Consider the following 18,813-nt stretch of genomic DNA (forward strand, 5'->3'; position numbering starts at 1 on the left):
AGCCAGGTTTTGTTCAAAACAAGCTGAATCAGCACGCAAAGTTTACCTGAAGTTTTTTTTTTTTTTTTTTTCCCTTACTGCTAACAGTATCCCACTTCTCCAGTTCAAAGGCCTCCATGCTTATGAACAATAGATGCTCTGTTTAGTCCGCTTCCTCCTGGATCTATAGCTGCTGCTGTGCTAAGGTGGGGGTTTCTATAATAGCTCGAGAGGCAGGCGGCGCCCTCCGGACGGACTGCCAGTCAATCACAGGGTCGACTTGAAAAGACAGGCAATTATCGGCAGGCACATCCACACCTACGGGAATTCTGAAGTCAGCAATTAAGCCTAACCTGCAAGTCTTTGTGCAGTGGGAGGAAAATGGAGTCTGCAGAGATAACCTGAGGCACACTCGGGGAAATTATGCACGCTGCACACAGAAGCACCGCACAGCGAGCCTGCAGGTTCCAACCCCGAGGATGAGGGAACATATGTTGTGGAGCCGAGTCTCAAGAGTCTCCATGAACGGACTGAAGTTCGGCAGACAGGAATGCTGTTGTTGTTAATGCTCATAAAAAGCTTTCGAGTCGAAGTTCCAGACTTTTTCCAAGTGTTTGTGAACCGCATAAAAATAACGGAGCTTCACTGTAACATACAGTGGAAACTGATTAGATACACAGATGTACAACTACTATATCTGCGCAGTTTCTGTCCAAGTTTACAGTTTCACATTTTACTTTATCATGTTTTGTCAAGACGCACTTAGGTTTTTTTTTTTTGTGTGTTTTTTATCCCGATTTGATGTGGTAAAGCAACACAAGGTAGTTCACGATCATAAAGTGTAAAGAAAATTATGCAACATTATCAGTTTTTACAAAGAAAAATCTAAAGAATATGTTGGAGATTTATTTTCAGAACCATCTTTCTACCCATCATGACTTTTTTTTTTTTTTTTTTTACCAGTTTATCATTTCAAGTTCAGTTAAATGGAATAGAGTGTTACGAAAATCATCAGTGTTCAAGTATTGACACTGATTCTGAACCATATAGTTCTATGGTTGGTTCTGAACCAACCATAGTCATTTAATTCACTACAGAAATATGAGCTTGTGGATGGGTGTGAGGAATAAACCAACTGTAGAGAGAAAACATTAAAAAGTTCACCAGAGGGCAATCCCATGGCAACACACAGCGGTTGTGGCGTCATGCTGTGGGCAAGCTTTTCTTCAGCACTGGTTAGAGTGATAAATAGTTCAAATAAAGGCATATTTGTTTGTTGGAATGGCTCAGTCAAAGTCCAAACCTAAATCCACTTGAGGATCTGCATTGAAACTTCAATACTGTTAAGTTAGGGAGCGATACGGAGCCAGAAGGGTAAAAAATAAATTCATCGCTAATTCATTAATTAAATGCACCATGAAATAAATGTTTATATAATTTATGTAATAGACAATTGGTTGCAATGACTGCGGCAGACTGGCAACCTGTCCAGGTTGACCCTGCAGGAACAGCAACCAGGAAATAATTAAATATATATCTGCATTTACTTATCTGCATTGGCTAATAAGCTTGGATTTTCACAATTTAATCACATATTAAATTAAAATATTTGCTTATTTCATGGTACATTTAATAATAACAACACATCAAACTAATATTGCGCTTTTTAGGGCACTCAAAGACAATTAATCAACAATTTCATGATTTATATATTTAATTTTGTCCCTTTTGTTCTTCCATAAAAATGTTGCTGCAGTAATTGTAGCAAAGGCTGACTCTTCAATGTATAAATTAACACACATTTAACATTTAGTTTTAGTTTTTTAAATGTCACAACATTTGGCATTTTCTTAGCACTTCATAATTGAGCTGGTACAAAGTGTATCACGTAAAAATACCAACTATAATTGTAACAATAGTATTAACATGGCACTGGATATTAGGTAATTGTTTTTCAAAGTGATTTGAATCATTTCCAGAACACCTTTCTAAGGGCAAATGTCAGGAAACAACAAATAAAGTCACCTGAAAGTAACGTGAACAACTGGATTTCACAGGCTGTAGCACACAAAACGTATAGCATGTACTGTTTACATCCCTTTAGCATGTCGTTTTTAGTCAACCTGATTCTGCTTCTTCTTCAAAAAAGTGACACTATTTTACAGTAAAACAAAGTTAAACTAAACAAACTAGCGCCAATAAACAGCAGCATTAAACTGTTGAATATCTACTTTTAGATCAGCAGTCTCTGCACATCCGAAGTCAAAGGCTTCTGCTGAACTGAATGGCTCAAAGGCACCTTCACCGAGTTGATGATATCTAATCAGAGCAGCGCTTCAGAAGCCTAACACCGTTTAAATGCTTAAGCAGTAAAAATCCGACAAAAGGTTCGGAGGGAGACAAATACCTAGACCTCCCCCTCAATCCGCCCGTTGGGTAAGCCAACAATTAGCTTGCAAGTGTAGCTTAAAATATATTTAAAACTGAAATGCATGGAGCAGGTACAGCTCTACCTCCAGATATCTGAAACTTGAATATGCAAACAGACAACCAGACGCTGCCACGTCTCGCTCCGTCTTACCCGGTCCCACTGTCTCTCTTTGTTGAGCAGAATAATGACAAGCTTGGGGTGCATCTGGTACCCGTCTTCGCTGAACGACAGATTGCGGCCCTCAAATGTCACATTCATCAGGTACCTGCAGAGAGAAACAAGGAGGAGAGGGACAGAGCATCACTTGCTGAAAAACATTGTTGTCGGTGCCAATTTGCATATGTCCTACATTTGCAATAGATGTCTAAGTATATCGTGTTGAATGGTGTGGTTGCTTTTAAACAGTGAAGAGTCTTTTTTTTTTTTTTGACATCTTATACATCTTTGCTCAAAAGCGTAATATTTAGACAATGTCAAACACTATTCTTCTCATTTTTATTTCTCCTTCGATTCTAAAATGCTACAAAATAAACACGTATATTCGAGGTTCATGGTCACTGCGGTCAACACCCGTGCGTGTGCAATGACTCCCATTTGGCCAAAATGGGAGTCATTGCACCCCCTTTTGTCATACCACAGTTTCAGGCTGATTTATCGCACACAAGAATCACAATACTTGCATAGCTTATGCGAAAGAGGAATTATTCTTGAAATATTATTTTCGAGATGATAACGATCCCCGAATATACCAATAAGTGAAAAGCATCTTGATTCCAGTTAGAATCAATTAGAGTAGAATTATGGAGTAGCCAGGCCAATACAACCCCAATGATGATACTGAAAACAGAGGAGCTGACCAGTTTGATACAGAAAAACAGGAAACTACCATTGACCAAACTAGGGCGCCTAAATACTGTCCCGGGAGTCATTTGTGCCAGAACCGCTACTGCTTGTTGTTGTGTGACTTTTTAGTTAGTTTAAAGACGTCACACTTGATTTTCATTTTAATATTGCCCTTACAGTGCGACTCTTACGGATTCCTACAGGTAGAAAAAGAGAGCAGTGTAACGAATGCCATTACTTTACGGACGCTGCATTCTACACTCGTCATCTAAAGCAATGGAGCGGCAATTTCAACAAGGCAAACATTCACCGACAGGCCTGGTGGAAGACGGTGCGCCTGTGGAGACAAAGCAGCTCGCGTTTTGGCGTGTGCATATCTGGGTTTGTAAAAGGGAAAATAAGAAAACCTTATTGCTTCTGCCAAACCAGATCGTTTGATCCGTCTTCGAGTGAACGCTGCGCCTCGCTCGCAGCCTCACGGTGATTACGGTTGCCGCGTGTGTAGGAGTGTGTGCAGAGAAAACCAAGAATTTTCATGTCAGGTGAAATCATCTCTTTCACACAAACGCACACACACACACATGCAAAACATCTCAACGCTTTCAATCGCTCACTCTGCCATCTCCTCCTCGCTTTCCCTGTGACTGTTTCCATGGTAACCTTGCATCAAAACCATGCACAAGTTACATATGATATGGAAAAAAAAAAAAAAAGTAAAACGAGTGAACATGACTTTAAAGTGACTATTTGTAATGCTAATCGGTCGGTCTGTAACTTGGTGTCTCGTACAATGCGTCTCTGTAATTCGACTTCCTGTATTAAATATTGATATTTTCCAATGGGCTCTTATGATCCGAATCTTCCTCATCTCATGCAGCCCCATGTGTCCGGCTAAGAGCCCCGTCCTGTAGAGTCCTGGCACCCGTACAAAGTGCACAGAATCTACTGCATAAATCATAAGCCATTTACAAAATGACTCGACACCACGGCAACTTTAATCTTTACTGGGGGGGGGAATAGAGAGAAAAAGAAACAATCAATACACGGTCATTCAGGCCCTACATTTCAGCTTCCGTGTGTGTGTGTGTGTACTTTTCTGATAGCAGTGAAACACAAGCATAAATGTGTTGCCATGGCACCCACAACCACTGTGATTTCTGAGCCAATATGCGGCCGTTGCTGTGGCAACGGTAATCTCACAGAGGGAGGGAATGAGACTAAGTGAGAGGTGGGATCCGGAGGGGGAAAAAGAGGAAGTGGACGGGTGCTTACTACACTGTAACGCAGTAGAGGTGGGAATTATGGGCTTAAAGTTTCATTATGATATTTTGTTGTTCCATTGTGAAACCATCAAAGTGACAATAGGAACTATTTATTAGCTCTTTTTAGGTGACTGTGTGGTTGTGGCTGCATCATAGCCCCACAAACACAAATATCTCTCTTGGAAAACATTCCTCTTTGCCTCTTTAGGACACCAGTCGCGTAAAGAAGTGTGATTTGTATCGCTAAACTGCCCACGGTAACTGCATTTAATCATATTTTTTAACTTCATTGACATTTATTGATACTTTCATTGAACAAACAGTGGAGAAAATCCTGAAAATGCAGACACATTTGGGGAGTTTTAAGCATCACTTATTTTAATTTAGTGACGCTTATTAGAATATAATGATAAATTTAGCATAATAAATAATATATGCACCTCATCCGCCTCTCGTTGTGCGACTGGGCCAGTCATGATAACAAAATTTTGCTGGACGACAAAACTGACCCAAAAATTACTGCGATAACAATAACATTGTTGTTTTCAGACCATTTTCAAGTCATGTAATGGTAATTTCATAATAACGCAAGAACACATCGAGATCAATAAACCTTAAGTTCTAATGAACATTTAACACTGGAAATGGAAGACATTTTAAGTATCAAAAATAAAGAAAGACAACAGAAACAATAAAGAAAATGAATTATGAAGTTCTTCAAAACAAGGAGCAAGTTGAGACCAATGACTGAAGACTGTTACCATCCAGTTTTGGTTGAAAGCTAGACAAGAAAAGAAGAAAACAATAAATCATACAAATGGAAATCATTGAGTTTGTGTCAATTTATCGGGTGTTTAACTGATTTATTGTTTATAGCGACAGGCCTGCGTGTGGCTACAGACTTCACAGTACAGCACGACCTGAACAGAGGGCCTGAAACAAAGTCTGTCAACTTCGCCAGAAGAAAAACGCAGAACGAAAGGTCCTGCGAAAGCATTCCTACCGCCTTCATTTGCCTGAGCTACGAGCTCGCTGCCAATCCCACAACCCGTTCTCACTCCCAACTCGTCATATATTGACGCGTGGGACGTCCTTCCGCGTCACATATTGACGCGCGGGGTACCCCTTTCGCGTCAATATGTGACGCGAGGGGTTTTACCTTATGCCTTACCGTAATTTTTTCCCTAAACCTAACCAATTTGCGGGGTTTTGAAGTTTCAGCAGTGTTTGCGAGGACCCTTCGCATGAATAATCCATGTAAAACATGCGACCTTCCGAAATCGTCAAATTCGTCAACATTTTACGGTGAAGGAACCTGCCCAAGTCGTCACATATTGACGCGAAGGGGCTACCCTTCGCGTCAATATGTGACGCATGGTCAGACGGCGTCCCAACTCGTCAATATATGACGAGTCGGGTGTGAGAATGTGTTGAATCCCATGTTCCCGCTGTGTGTCGATGAGATAATAAGAGGAAGCCACACGTCCTCCCACTAACGAGACCTGCTGTTTTCAAACCCGGCTGAGCCCGACGGCTCTCCCTCCGGTCCAGCGGAGAACGCGTCTCGGCTGTGCCGTCCCCACCTGGCTCGCTCAAAGCCAGCGGCAATTCATCCCAATAAATTCTTGAGCAAAACTCGCAACCCCAAATAAAAATAGTAATAAAAAAACCGATAAGAACTCGTCCGACAACGCGAGCGACGCAAACGTTTCCGGTGCTCGCCGCGCGGGCCTGACACAGATAGGTTTCAGCACATGTTCTGCCGTGAATAATGGAGGAGTCAAGTGAAATATTGATAAGTCAGTTTAAATAAATTAACCGCAGCATCAATTAGTCATGAATTACACTCCTTAGCAATTATTGTAGTATCGGATTTGCGAAGAGAAAGGAGGAGGTGGGGTCATAAAATCCAACGTGAGGGACGATAAAATTACCCATATGGTGTTGTGGCATATTGTGGCTGGGCAGTGTACACACATGTTGGGAGTACAGAGCGCATGGGAGACGAGGTGTGAAGTTGTTTCATGTGTGAACGGGGCTGTACTCTCAAGTGTGCACTCAGACTAGATGCATAAACACTCTAAAAACACAAAGTTAATTTAACTTGAAGCTGAGTGACGGATAATTCACATACTGAACTTTTCCACTTTTATGTCATGTCACGACCACAAGCTTCCAAAGTATTTCTGTTAGGATTCGATGTGAGAGAGCAACAGAAAGTAGTGCATAATCAAAAAGGGTACATTTAAAATGCTTTTGCAAGTAAAAATCTGAAAAGAAAACTTTCACCAGGTTTTCTCAGGTTTTTATCCATTATTTGCAAAGTAACTCAAGTTGACTCCGGTTGTTAATCAGGGTTTAGGACTTGATATAGACTCTCAATTGGATCTAGATCTGTGCTTTGACTGGGCCATTCTGACATATGAAAATGTCCTGCTGGAATTTGAACTTCTCTCTGGCCGGTGTTTAGCTCCATCCATCTTCCCACCAACACTGATCATGTTAATTGTCCTTGATTAAAAAAAAGCATCCCAACAACATGATGCTAAAGATGAGGTGGCAGAAAAAAACTCCGGGGCACAAAACAGAAAACGGAAGAGGGGGAAAGATAAAGATGTTGGAGAGACAAAAAAAAGCTTTTCAAAGTGGTTGAAAACAGTAGGTAAGTAATGTCAGTGTATCAACAAGAGAGTTGTAAAGATTCAGGTTAGCTTAAGCTAGCCTAAAACGACAGGTGGTTGTTGTTGTCCAATACGGGACGCGATTTATTTCGTATTGTAATAAATGTCTGATAGACACACCTAACACACACATCTCAACAATAAGTGTAATAATAATGACCAAAACAAAACACGGTAAATATTAGGGTCAGCTAAATTGTCGTTGCGGCACCTAAATAGGACCCCACCAACTGCCGCTGTTGTCATGGTTGCTTAGAGACTGTTGCTACGCGGCCGCAGTGAGCTGCTATCAACCAGTGTCTTTTTAAAATGTCCACCCGATACTACACCGTCCTTAGAAATAAAACCTCTGGCAAAAATACAGACGGTAGTGGGAAGACACAGGCCAAACAAACACAGTGACGTTTAATAGGGGCATTAAAATAAATGTGTCGGCGACATTCAGTGGCACCCAGTGGGTTTGATATCAGACTGAATGGATCAGGAGAGGAAACGCAGACCCGTCAGAACCTAAAGAACCAGACATCAGACTCTTCATCCCTCAGTCATTTCCTGAGACTGAAAAATAATATAAATGACAATTTAAAGAACAAATCATACTGATAGGTTAATAGTAAATAAATATTGTGAAGAGAACATTAAAAACGTTTGTTAGGATTGTGTAGAAAAAATGTTGATATCTTTTATAAATAGTGTTTTGTGGTCAATATTATTTGACCATTTTATTAACGTGGGTTGCCAGTTTGGATCAGGCTTCCTATCAAGCTATAAGAATGATAGAAAACATGCTAACAAAAAGTCTCAGACCTGCAGCCCACAGGCGGTTCTCTTTGGCTCACTTATATATTAAATTATGAAACATTGCCCTGATTTTTTTTTAATTCTTTTTTACTTGCCCCGTAGGCAGCAATTTATTCACATATACAATACAGACCAAAAGTTTGGACACACTTTCTAATTGAATTAGAATTCAATTAGAAAACGTGCCCAAACCTTTGGTCCGTTCTGTGTATATATATATATATATATCTATATATATATATATATATATACAATAAAGACCAAAATTTTGTACACACTTTCTAAAGTTAGTTCTTCAATTAGAAAGTGTGTCCAAACTTTTGGTCTGAGTTGTGCACGTTTATGTTATGGGGATAATATGTTCGCATGCACCTCAGAAAGTATGTAGTTGCGCCCCTAGTGGCATGATGTGAAAAATATGGTATAAATACTTTTGTAAGGCATTAGTCATGGCTACATTTACAACCCAAAAGAAAACCATACTTCTATTTTGTTTTGTTCTTAATTTTAACAGGTAGAGCCAAAAAAGACTGAGCAGCTACTAGAACCGAGACAGGCGGCTTTGATTTGATTTATTTTTGGAAAATGATGCGTCGTGCTAAATTAAAATTCATTACAGCCACAAACTACCCGAAAACGAGACCTATTAAACAGATTGGTTTAACATCCTTGAAAAGGGGAGAGACACCTGAGGCAATGCTTGTCTTTTTAAACTCCTATTTCAGAGTATTTTGGAATGAAACCTGCATAACATATGCACAGGAAAACAAATGAGAAACTTTTTAAAGCCCACAGCAGAGACAACTAAATAATGCAGCTCAGAAAAAGTAGGGCTGTGCAAGAAAATGACTATTTTTTCCAAGACAAACGCACAAACAAAGTTTTCAAACTGTATTATGCCCTGTAAAGAAAGCTGACTGGAGTTTGTTTTTTTTTTTGGTGGTATGGACTTTCTCTCAATGCTCCATGGGAATTTAACATACTGCCTTCAAAATTCAGCTAACTAGTAAACAGAGTCCACCTGCATGTAATTTAGTCTGAGTGTAAATACAGATGTTCTGTAAAGAGAGCGGAGGAGAAACAAATCAAACCAGAACCGCTCCATCCCTGGAGAAAAGCCTCTCAGCAAAATACTTGGAGACATTCATTTTTCATTTTTCATTTTTACGTGTCGTCTGTGATCTGACCTGGCTGCAACAAGCTAAGTGGTCTTTTGTAAATAACTGCTCAATTTACATAAACAAATATTTCCAGGGATACTTTCGTTTGGTGACCGTGAGAGCACATTAGTGTACAGGAAGGTCAAGAATCTCGTTATTTTATAGAAGAACTTTAGGAGAAAGGCGGTTTTTGCAGAATGTTCCTAATACTTCTCTCAGATTACTTTAATACAACTTGTGCAAAACATGACTTTAAGGCCAAGTTTTGGGGTGTGTACAATTGGACCAAACAATAGTTCAGGTCTCGTCAGCCTTTTACCCGTTTAATTAAGCAGGCATGACCAATGAGCAGTAGCTGTGATTATCTGATTCTAAAAAGTTATTTTACTTTTTAAAATAACCAGATCCAGGGGTGATTCCTCTGGATCCTGCTGGAGGAAACATATCCCAACTTCACAAGATGTGCTGTTTTCTTAACAGAGCTCTTTGGTTCCTGCAATTTCTCATATTGAGGTCCTCAACCCAAATCTCAGATAAATAGTTTAAATAGTTAGAATAATGTTTTCGACATGCGCAGTGGTGCGCCTGCTGACGGAACATTACGCCTGCTGATAATCCCTCTATACAAAACATAGTAAAACAACTCCTGATTAAATTTGACTAAAATATATGTTAAGATATAATACTTGTAAAGAAAACACAGAGCTGATCCTATAGCAACAGAAAAAGGGGGGTTGGGGGAGTGCTGTCAGTTACTGGTTGCTATGGTAACCACCAACTGCCAAGGCCTTTGACAGTTGGTGGCCAGCAGGTAATCAATCAATCTGAAAAATATGTATGTATGTATACATATATCTGTGTGTGACTCACAAAATGTATTATTTATTCACACCTCAGGAAAATTTAGAGAAACCAATTAACCCAACAGTCATCTTTTTGGACTATGGGAGGAAGCCATCTTTGTCTCAAAAGGTTTGGGCACTCCTGATCTATAGATTTCCTCATCTCCGCTCTTCGGGGTTCAGACAATCAGTGCCAAGGGTAATGAATGGCGCTCCTGGATTGGCTGCTTTACAAACACCAGGCAAGTATCATAGCAAGTAGCAAACTAATAGGGTTATTAAATGGAGTCATGCGTCAATGTCCATCCATGCTCAAAAAAGTAGTTTGTAAAATCCAATTGGTAAAAATTTCTGATTTTTAGATGAATAAAACTGAGTAATAGCTGGGATTTCAAAAAATAACTCAACACGTTCACCTATGATTTAATCAGGAGACGTGTGAAACCAGGAAGACGCAGGTCTGAAGAGGTCTGACAGACCGCGGTGGTTCACACTTATTGATGAGTAAGAGTTTTATTATTCATGATTGGATTGCACAACAGGACTGAGAGCCAGCTGCCAGCTGTACAACAGGTAAAACTGAGAAATTACAAAGCAAGAGAAGTGCTCGACTTTTTAACATGTCTACGTAGAGCTTGGAGGAAATGACTGTGTGAAGGACATTTAGGGACAGACAGATTAAAATATTAAAGTTCAGATAAAAAAGACATGAGGATGGATGATAGGGGGAAAAGACAGACCTAGTTCCAATCATTCTCCTCAACCCCCCTCAAAAAAAGAAATGCCACCTTTCAAACTCCTCCCTCTGATCTGCTCCATAAAAACACAGCCAAATGTTCTGATCCAGACTCACACATGGGGGAAAACAAAAAAGCCAAGACAAACAAACGCACAGAAAGACATCTGAGGAAACGGAGGCGCACACTCATCCCTCTGCTCTGCCGAGGGTCAACATGCTGCCTCGGAGCGTTCTGCACCCACAAACACAAACACACACACACACACACACACACACACACCCAGATGCTCCGCTGAAAGCTTACCGGGGGCCACGCGAGTTCAAACCCGTCCACAGAGCTTAAAAGCACTTGACACCTTTCCAACTCCGAGCTCATCTGGAACCTGTCCACGCCTGGCAAGGTCAGGGCCGCCGTTGTCAAACTCATGATTCTCGCGCTGTTGTGTATTGCTCACAAGTGATTTCCGCCACCATCTTTTTCTGTCTCCGCGAGCTTTCGCCTTTCTTTTTCTTCTTCCTAGCTGCTATCTTCTTTTGTCAGGCGGGTGCTGTGGCGTTAGCTGGAATGTCACGGCGCTGGCTACGAAGGACTTCATTTACTTAGTGCAGTCATGTGTCCTTCTCTCGTAAATGCTGAGCAAGGCAGAGAGCGTGCCATCGGTGTAAGTCGACCAGATGACAACCCCCCCCCCCCCGGCAGATCGTTCAACGTAAGACAGGGACTCACACTGGGTGAGGTTTACAAATCCGGAGCATCGATAACTCAAAGAACATATTCAATCAGCAGTGTTGTGATAAAAATGATGCATAATCCAAATGGGAAACGGACTGTAAAGCCATGCAAGATGTTGATTAGTGACTTGAGCTTATTATGAAAAGGCTTAAAATAAATGTAGCTTTAATTGCTGCAGCATCATCACTGAAACAAGCAGATAAAAGCTAAAAAAGGAGTTCATTTCTATCAAAAAACTCTAGATTTATTTAACATATTTGCAGGAAAAAAATCTGGACAACCTGATCATTTTTCATGATTAAAGGTATAAATTTATGATATTAACTTAGATCTTAGGAAAAGAACCCGTTAGGCTCTCAAAAATATCCGGATGCATAAAACCCTAGAGGACTTCTGGCTCTTTTTTCTAAAATGTCTGACATTATAATAATCTCAAATACTTATCTTTTTTTTTTGTTGTCGTTTTATTTTGTTTTGTTTTATACAAATGTCTAACTTGACAATGTCAGAGAATATCAGAGATTTAATATTGTACATTTACTCCATTAATCGGGAAAAGTTTTCTTGGAGTATCAGATAATATCAACTTATTTTTCTACATATACAAATTAATGTTGAAATTTATTAATCTCTTTTATGCATCAATCTGGGTTCAGACGTTTTTTCTTTCATCTCGCCCTATTACTCCATCATTCTTAAATTATTCTTTACTTATTCATGTTAATTTGAGTTGCAACAAACCACTTAAAGGTAACCCATGACTTCCTGTTTCCATGGAGTTTAATGGGCCCGTTTCTATTGGACAATGGACACAACTCTGATTGTTGTGTCCATTAGGAATATAGTGATTCCCAATCACTATTAATATCATTTTAAAGGATATTTCTTTAAAATAAAATAAAATAAAATAAAATAACATTTAAAACACTGGAAAAGTCAAATTTAAACCTAAATTAAGATTAAAGGTTTAAATCCCAATCACTATATTCCAATAGTGATTGGGAATCACTATTTATTCTGTCACCACAAAAGATCTGCAGGATGACAAGAAAGAAAATATGTCAAACACATCTCCAGAGCTCCCAGTTGGAGAAGTGCAGCATCATGAGACGACAAAGTCTCCATAGCAACCGCCAGCATCTACAGGCCAACTGATTGTAGAGTTTGCCAAACTCTTCTTCAGATTTTGTTGTGTGAATGGAGAATCGGTGACTACAAGCCACAACACAAATCAGAACCTAGAAACGTTAAAAGAACACACCTACCCAAAAAACTATATACAGAATACCAAATGTGACAAAACCAGAACCACGTCGGAATCAAAATACCAAGCTAAAGTTCAAACCTTCGTCACTCTCTGCTTAATGGATTCAGCCTTCCTGTGTGAGATTATGGTGCTGCAGCAAAAGATTAATATACATTTACGTCTTTTCATGCATCCTTCACCAGAGAAATCATTAAATGTGACAGACAATACATGAATGTTTCTCCACAACATAAGCTGCATATTAGATGTAGGAACAGAACCAGGTCAAACAGACGGTCCATTTTAATTTAGAGGTCTCAATGAAACAGGAGGGCTTAAGATCTTCTCCAAACCGGAGATGTCTAACAACTGTGTCTTTCTAAGATGAGTAGCCAATGAGTGTGGAAAATTCATAGCACCATTAGAAATAAAAGGACACCATGTGTTTTCAAAGGTGTCCTTTTATTGCTAAGCTGGAGCGCTTAGCAATAAGAGTGTGAAAACAAAAACATTCACAGCACTCTGTTTTCTGTTTTTCTTGCATATAATACATATAACATATAATACACTTTAGTGTATTATGTGTTATGGGATAGACCAACACAAAGGAATGCATAACTCTAAAATTTGTGCTTTTCATTAGCAAATAAATAGGAGAAATTTATCAAAAAAAAAAAAAAAAGGTTTTGTCTCCTAGTGTGATGTTTTCAGAGTGGTTTACTGGTGCACAAATGACTACGCTTTTCCTTTTATTAAAAATAAATCGCAAAAGAAAGGAGCATCAAAACGTCATGTGAAAAAGGAAAAGGTTGTCATTGGTTTCTTATGGTCTTTCCTTGTTTTTTAAAGTATTTCATCATTCATAGGGATGCACTGTGGAGAAGTGTGGGGGTCTTGTTTCATCCAGTTGACTAGCAGTGCACAGCACCAACATGACAGGAGAAATATGGATCAGTTACTCTATCATCCATGTGGCTTTAGACTTTCTTCGACGCCTAAAAGAACCATAAGCTATTAGAGTAAAATAACTGACAGTTCGTGAGGTTTGAAATTCCTAAAAAGAAAAGTAAGGGAACTATTTAATCACCAATGATATCTATGCCATCATGATGAATAACTAAAGTTACTGTAACCCGGGTGTAGATTTTGACTCCCATTTCCCCCCGATTTTAAATCTCGCGATACCGCTAATATAATACCAGCGATTCTCGCGAGATTGTCCATAGCCAATCGCTGTTGGGCTCTGTATCACATGTACCAACACCGCCCATTCGGCTAGGTATATTAGTTGGAGCAGGGAAGAGTGAGATTAGGACGCGCTGGGAGGAGCAGAGCTGCAGGAGCCGACTACATGTACCCCGAAGGAGGTGGGGGAAAAAAAGCCCATTGTGTGGGTGGAAACTGTCCACTGTAAAAGTGTGGAATCGAAGGATGGCGAGCTAGAACGTCTGGAAGGAAAGACTGCACGTTGTGCTGAAGGACTTCTGCTTCTCCTGCCTGGTGGTAGGAGGCTCCTGCAGCAAATGAACAATTTTAAATTCCATTTTGATCTGACTTTTTGTCAGTTCGGACCTGCACCAAGCACCTCAACGATTGATTGGGACCTCTAACCAAACCCAGCTGGGGTAGATGAACTAAAGGGTGGAGGTTCATGTGGAACTGTGGAACTGATTATTCTTGTTTCTTTTGTTTTTCTTTTCTTTTCTTTTTTGTGCATTTCTTTTGCTATGGCCAATTAGATCTTGTAAATATGTATAAATACCCACAATATAAATTCAAGACACCTGCAAACTGCAAAATTTCTACTGTCTCCTCCTTCATGAGTCGCACCTATTCTGAGAATTTCTAAACCTAACTCATTGATATTGGTTATTACCCATTTACATTTATTGAGAAAAATATTACCTTTCATTAATATGCTACACAACATTGACAGAAATGTGGAACATATTTCTCACAAATACCCTGCATATCTAGTCACTCTCTCCTCATCTGTTGTTTTGATTCTCTAAGGCTGTTTTCACACCAGGTAGTCCGGTGGACTCGGTTGGCCTGGGGACCAAAACTGGCTGCACCAAGAACTACAGAAGGAAACGACACAAAAACCTCTGAAGAAGACACTGAGTATGTCAGATTTTTCCAGTTGTAGGATTTCTATTTGGCCTCTGATAAAAGACCATGAGCCATTTCTCCCGCTAGAGCTAGACTCACGCGTTTGTTTTGGTTGTATTTACCCAGAATGCCTTGCATTATAGTCAACCTCCTCCTTTTGGGGCGGTTTCCGGTCCGCTTGATGTTCACATATACATTGAACCGAACCGAAACGCAGGTTTTCTGGCGGACCACAGTTTGCTTTTTTTGCTCCGCGTCAGAGTCCAATTCACACCTCCCCAAACGAACCAGACTTCTTCTTCCTCGCCAAACAAAATAGACTCAGCTGTGAACTGTCCATGAAGTGGAGCATCCTTCCAGCCAACTAAGCGCTTCATTCAGTTCAGAGCAGATAAACTCTTAGCCAATTGCTAATCTCCTGATTGAACACTTGAAGACAAAGGTTATCGCCAAACAAATTTAGTTAAGGCAGCGAGAGGCGAAGGATCTCAGCAGCACTCGCAACTGATCTAATCAACTACACAGCTAAGTTGATTATAAAACTGCAGGTCTGAAGTGCAGACAATGGCCGGGGAGGAGCAGAGCAGTGTAGATGAGAGGAAAATCACTAGGAGGAGAGAAGAGAGGACAGGAGGTGTGAGCACCAATGCACAGAGGTGAGAGTCGAAAGCAGAATAGATGAAAACAGATGTGGGGGGGGAGGCACCAGAGAAGAAGAAAGGAGAAGACCGTGGGGGCAAGGCGGACAAAGGCAAACAGGAACGGGGTTAGGATAAGGTTCAACAGAGCAGGGAGCGGCGCAGGAGAGTTGAACAAAGCAGTTCAGGCACACGCTAACAGAGTAGGGGAATAATATTCCAGGGGCAGCAGCAGCTGCCATGAACTCCACTACTGGTTCAAAGCAGGAAGCAGTGGTGAAACGAGCAAAAGCCTCAGAAAGGAGTCGAGCGCAGACTGGGGGTGAAGTGATATCAGAGGAGAACACGGCTAAGCTCTGAGGTTTTGGTGAGGGCTGCTGGGGTTCACATGCAATCAGCCACAGAGGTGAGCGTGTGTTTCTGCTGATACCAAAGTGGGATGTTAGAGTGTGATTTAAAAAGAAAAAAGACAAAAAAAGTGGTATTTTTATATTAACTTAAGCTTCTGGTGAGCAGCTGACACCAGCATGGCAGAAAATGTTGTGCACAAAGTGTTTCTAAGCCTTTTAAGCAAATCTTTTTACTTTGTCCCATTATAACCAATATGATCATACTTTTAAAAGGAGATTATTTCTGTTCAAGCCAATATACATACACCCAAATTAAAATTAAAGTACTTCAGAAGTCGTCTGAATATGAAAATAAACTATATATATATATATATATATATATATATATATATATATATATATATATATATATATATATATATATATATATATATATATGTATATATATATATATATATATATATATTTACCAGCTACACACCTACTAGCTAGCAGTGCTAGCGGATATACAGGCAGCCTAATGGCAACAATCCTAAACATACAACCAAATCCCAAATGGAATAGTTCAGATTAAAGCCATTTAAAGGAATGCCCAAGTCAATGTCCGGATTAAATCTGACTGAGGAAAAGTGCCAAACCATAACCATCCATTCTCAAAGAAGATCAAGGTTTTTGGGTAGAGGCTTACCCCCAAAGCTTTGCAGCTGTGACTGCAGCAAAAACTGTTTCTAAGCGTTACATATGAACAGAACTCTTGTCAGATCTTTTTCTAAAAACTTGTCAGAAAACTTGCATTATTTTTCTCCCACTTCATATTATGCACTGCTTTGTGTTGCTCTGCCAAAATTGAGGTGTTTTTCATAAGGAATATCTAAAAGTGAAAACAGAAAAGGCACAGGGGTCTAAAATTCTTTTATAGTGTGTGTGTGTGTCGGGGGGGGGGAGGCGTGCGCGTGCGTGTGTGTGTCTGTGCGTGTCCCTTCAGCTCCATTTCAAAGCAGCATTGTTAGAAGACATGGGCAGGAAGCCAATTTTGTCACAACAGCAACCCGAGCGGTGTCCTCACTGAATCACTGACAACCTCTTCAGTAAACACGCCTCAGACGGCGGCGCTGCTTCTCCTGCACAGACAGACACACCTGTTCGGTCCTGACAGCCTGTTCCTCAGCATTAAACCCCCACGCTGTGAGTGGACAGCGGCGGGAAGGTGAGACTGCTCCTGAAAGCACTCTCCGGCGCTGTGCTCCGGAGCACAAAGCAACAGGGGACGGCGTTCGCCGACTGAAACGCCACTGGGACCAATTAGGCGGAGCGCGGCGCGGCCGGACGCGCGCCTCGAGACCCGTTCAAGAGGCCTGCTGCTGGAACGGACGGCTGGAGGGGCGGGCTTACAACAAGGGGATCTGATCTCTGTGTAGGGAAGGTGTGGGATTGGCGTTCAGGAGTGTGGACCAGCATCTGTGTTCTTTTGCAAATGTGCTGATCCACACCAGACCGAGACGCTGAATCACCTGAATGTGTCCTTTTATGAAGCAGCTGTATTTTAAGCATTAAGCATTTTCCCTTTAATTAATCAATGCCATATTAATCTGTGTCAATTTAAAGGAAAGTGAATGCTTAAAACTTAAAAGTATCTAATGTTGGGGCGTGCTCCGGTGGCGTAGAGGTTAGCGCGCCCCACGTTTGGAGGCCTTCAGTCCTTGACGCGGTCGTCGTGGGTTCGATTCCCGGACCCAACGACATTTGCCGCATGTCTTCCCCCCTCTCCTTCCCCCTTTCCTGTCAGCCTACTATGAAAAAAGGGACACTAGAGCCCACAAAAAGGACCCCCTGGTGGGAAAAAAATAAAAATACATAATAAAAGTATCTAAGAGTATCTAATGTTTGTCCGCCCCAGCACCAGTCTTGCACTCGATTACATTTTAAGATAACAAATGTGTGATAATTTGGTGAAGGTTAAGGGAAAAAGTGTAGTTTTTAAACCCAGAAAGATTTATTTTAGATCTTAAAACTACAATATGTAACTTTTACTACAAATATATCGTTTTACTTATTTGCTTAAAATGACACTATGTTGTGATATTATTGTATGAAATAGACAATCTGAGAAAAAATATATATGAGCTCCTCTGTCTTCTCCCAGTACTAACTGGAAACAACCAATAAAGCCAGAAGGAGGGTCATAGAGCTGCCAATCATGCGTGTGTACTACCTCCTGATTTCCACCCCACACTTTCCTCTCTGCTGTGCTGCGCTTCCTGAAAGCAGAGCCAGTCTGTCGTGAATGTTAAGGCTAGTTAGCATGGCCACCGATGATGGCAGACAAACAGCTTTCCTGCAAAGATAAGTTGTTAAGCAAAAATCTGCTTGGTCCAGAACATTAAAAGGAAAAAAATTTTCCAGCTACCCACATGAAACGGCCAAATTGGAGAAAGATTTGATAGTCAAACAGAACAAATATAGCGCTAGAAGAAAAACCTTTGAATGAATTAAAGTTAGGCTTTTTTAAGACAGGGCCAGCTGTCAAGCATGGCGGTGGTAGTATTATGCTAAGCTTCCAGAGGAGGAGGAGGATTGCAGAAAGTGCCTTGAAAATAATTGTCGAATTATTCAACTTCGCTTCAAGTCATCTGCTTGAAGTTTGAAATGTACATAAAACTCTGTTTTCCCCACATGTCAAGGATGGCAAAAATACAACAAAACTGGTTTTGTAAAGTATAAATCAGGCTGATTTAAAAGTTATGGAGTGGAAAGTCAGAAGATTTTCAATTGCTACAAAACGTGTGTGGTTGAGGTGTAAGTTACGACTTACACACCTATTCTAATGTTAGTAGATGTGTATGAAAATATTTGAGTTTACTTTTGAGCCTGTATGTTCAAAAACTGCCATTAAAATCCTATTTTTTAAAACTTTTTTTAAGTTCAAAATTAAAGTTATTTACTATCTGATGACACGTCAATAAAAAAGGAGCAATAAAAATGCTCGGACTAGATAT

General features: G+C 40.4%; 1 protein-coding gene across 4 annotated transcripts in view; it reads right to left on the minus strand.

The window, feature by feature from the left end:
- The window catches only part of LOC122822140 (glutamate receptor ionotropic, NMDA 2B), a 170,332-nt gene that overhangs the window by 40,425 nt on the left and 111,094 nt on the right, over positions 1-18,813 (minus strand). For 2 of the 4 annotated variants that reach the window (XM_044100581.1, XM_044100585.1), the window contains 2 exons: positions 18,030-18,152; positions 2,561-2,675 (listed from right to left, as the gene is read on the minus strand). In XM_044100581.1, coding sequence (XP_043956516.1) covers positions 2,561-2,675; positions 18,030-18,152 — 238 coding nt within the window. The remainder of the gene's footprint in view (positions 1-2,560; positions 2,676-18,029; positions 18,153-18,813) is intronic. The other 2 variants (XM_044100584.1, XM_044100582.1) reach the window with 1 other exon arrangement.

Source organism: Gambusia affinis, linkage group LG19 (genome assembly GCF_019740435.1).
Source record: "Gambusia affinis linkage group LG19, SWU_Gaff_1.0, whole genome shotgun sequence".
In the NCBI taxonomy this organism is placed as follows: domain Eukaryota; kingdom Metazoa; phylum Chordata; class Actinopteri; order Cyprinodontiformes; family Poeciliidae; genus Gambusia; species Gambusia affinis.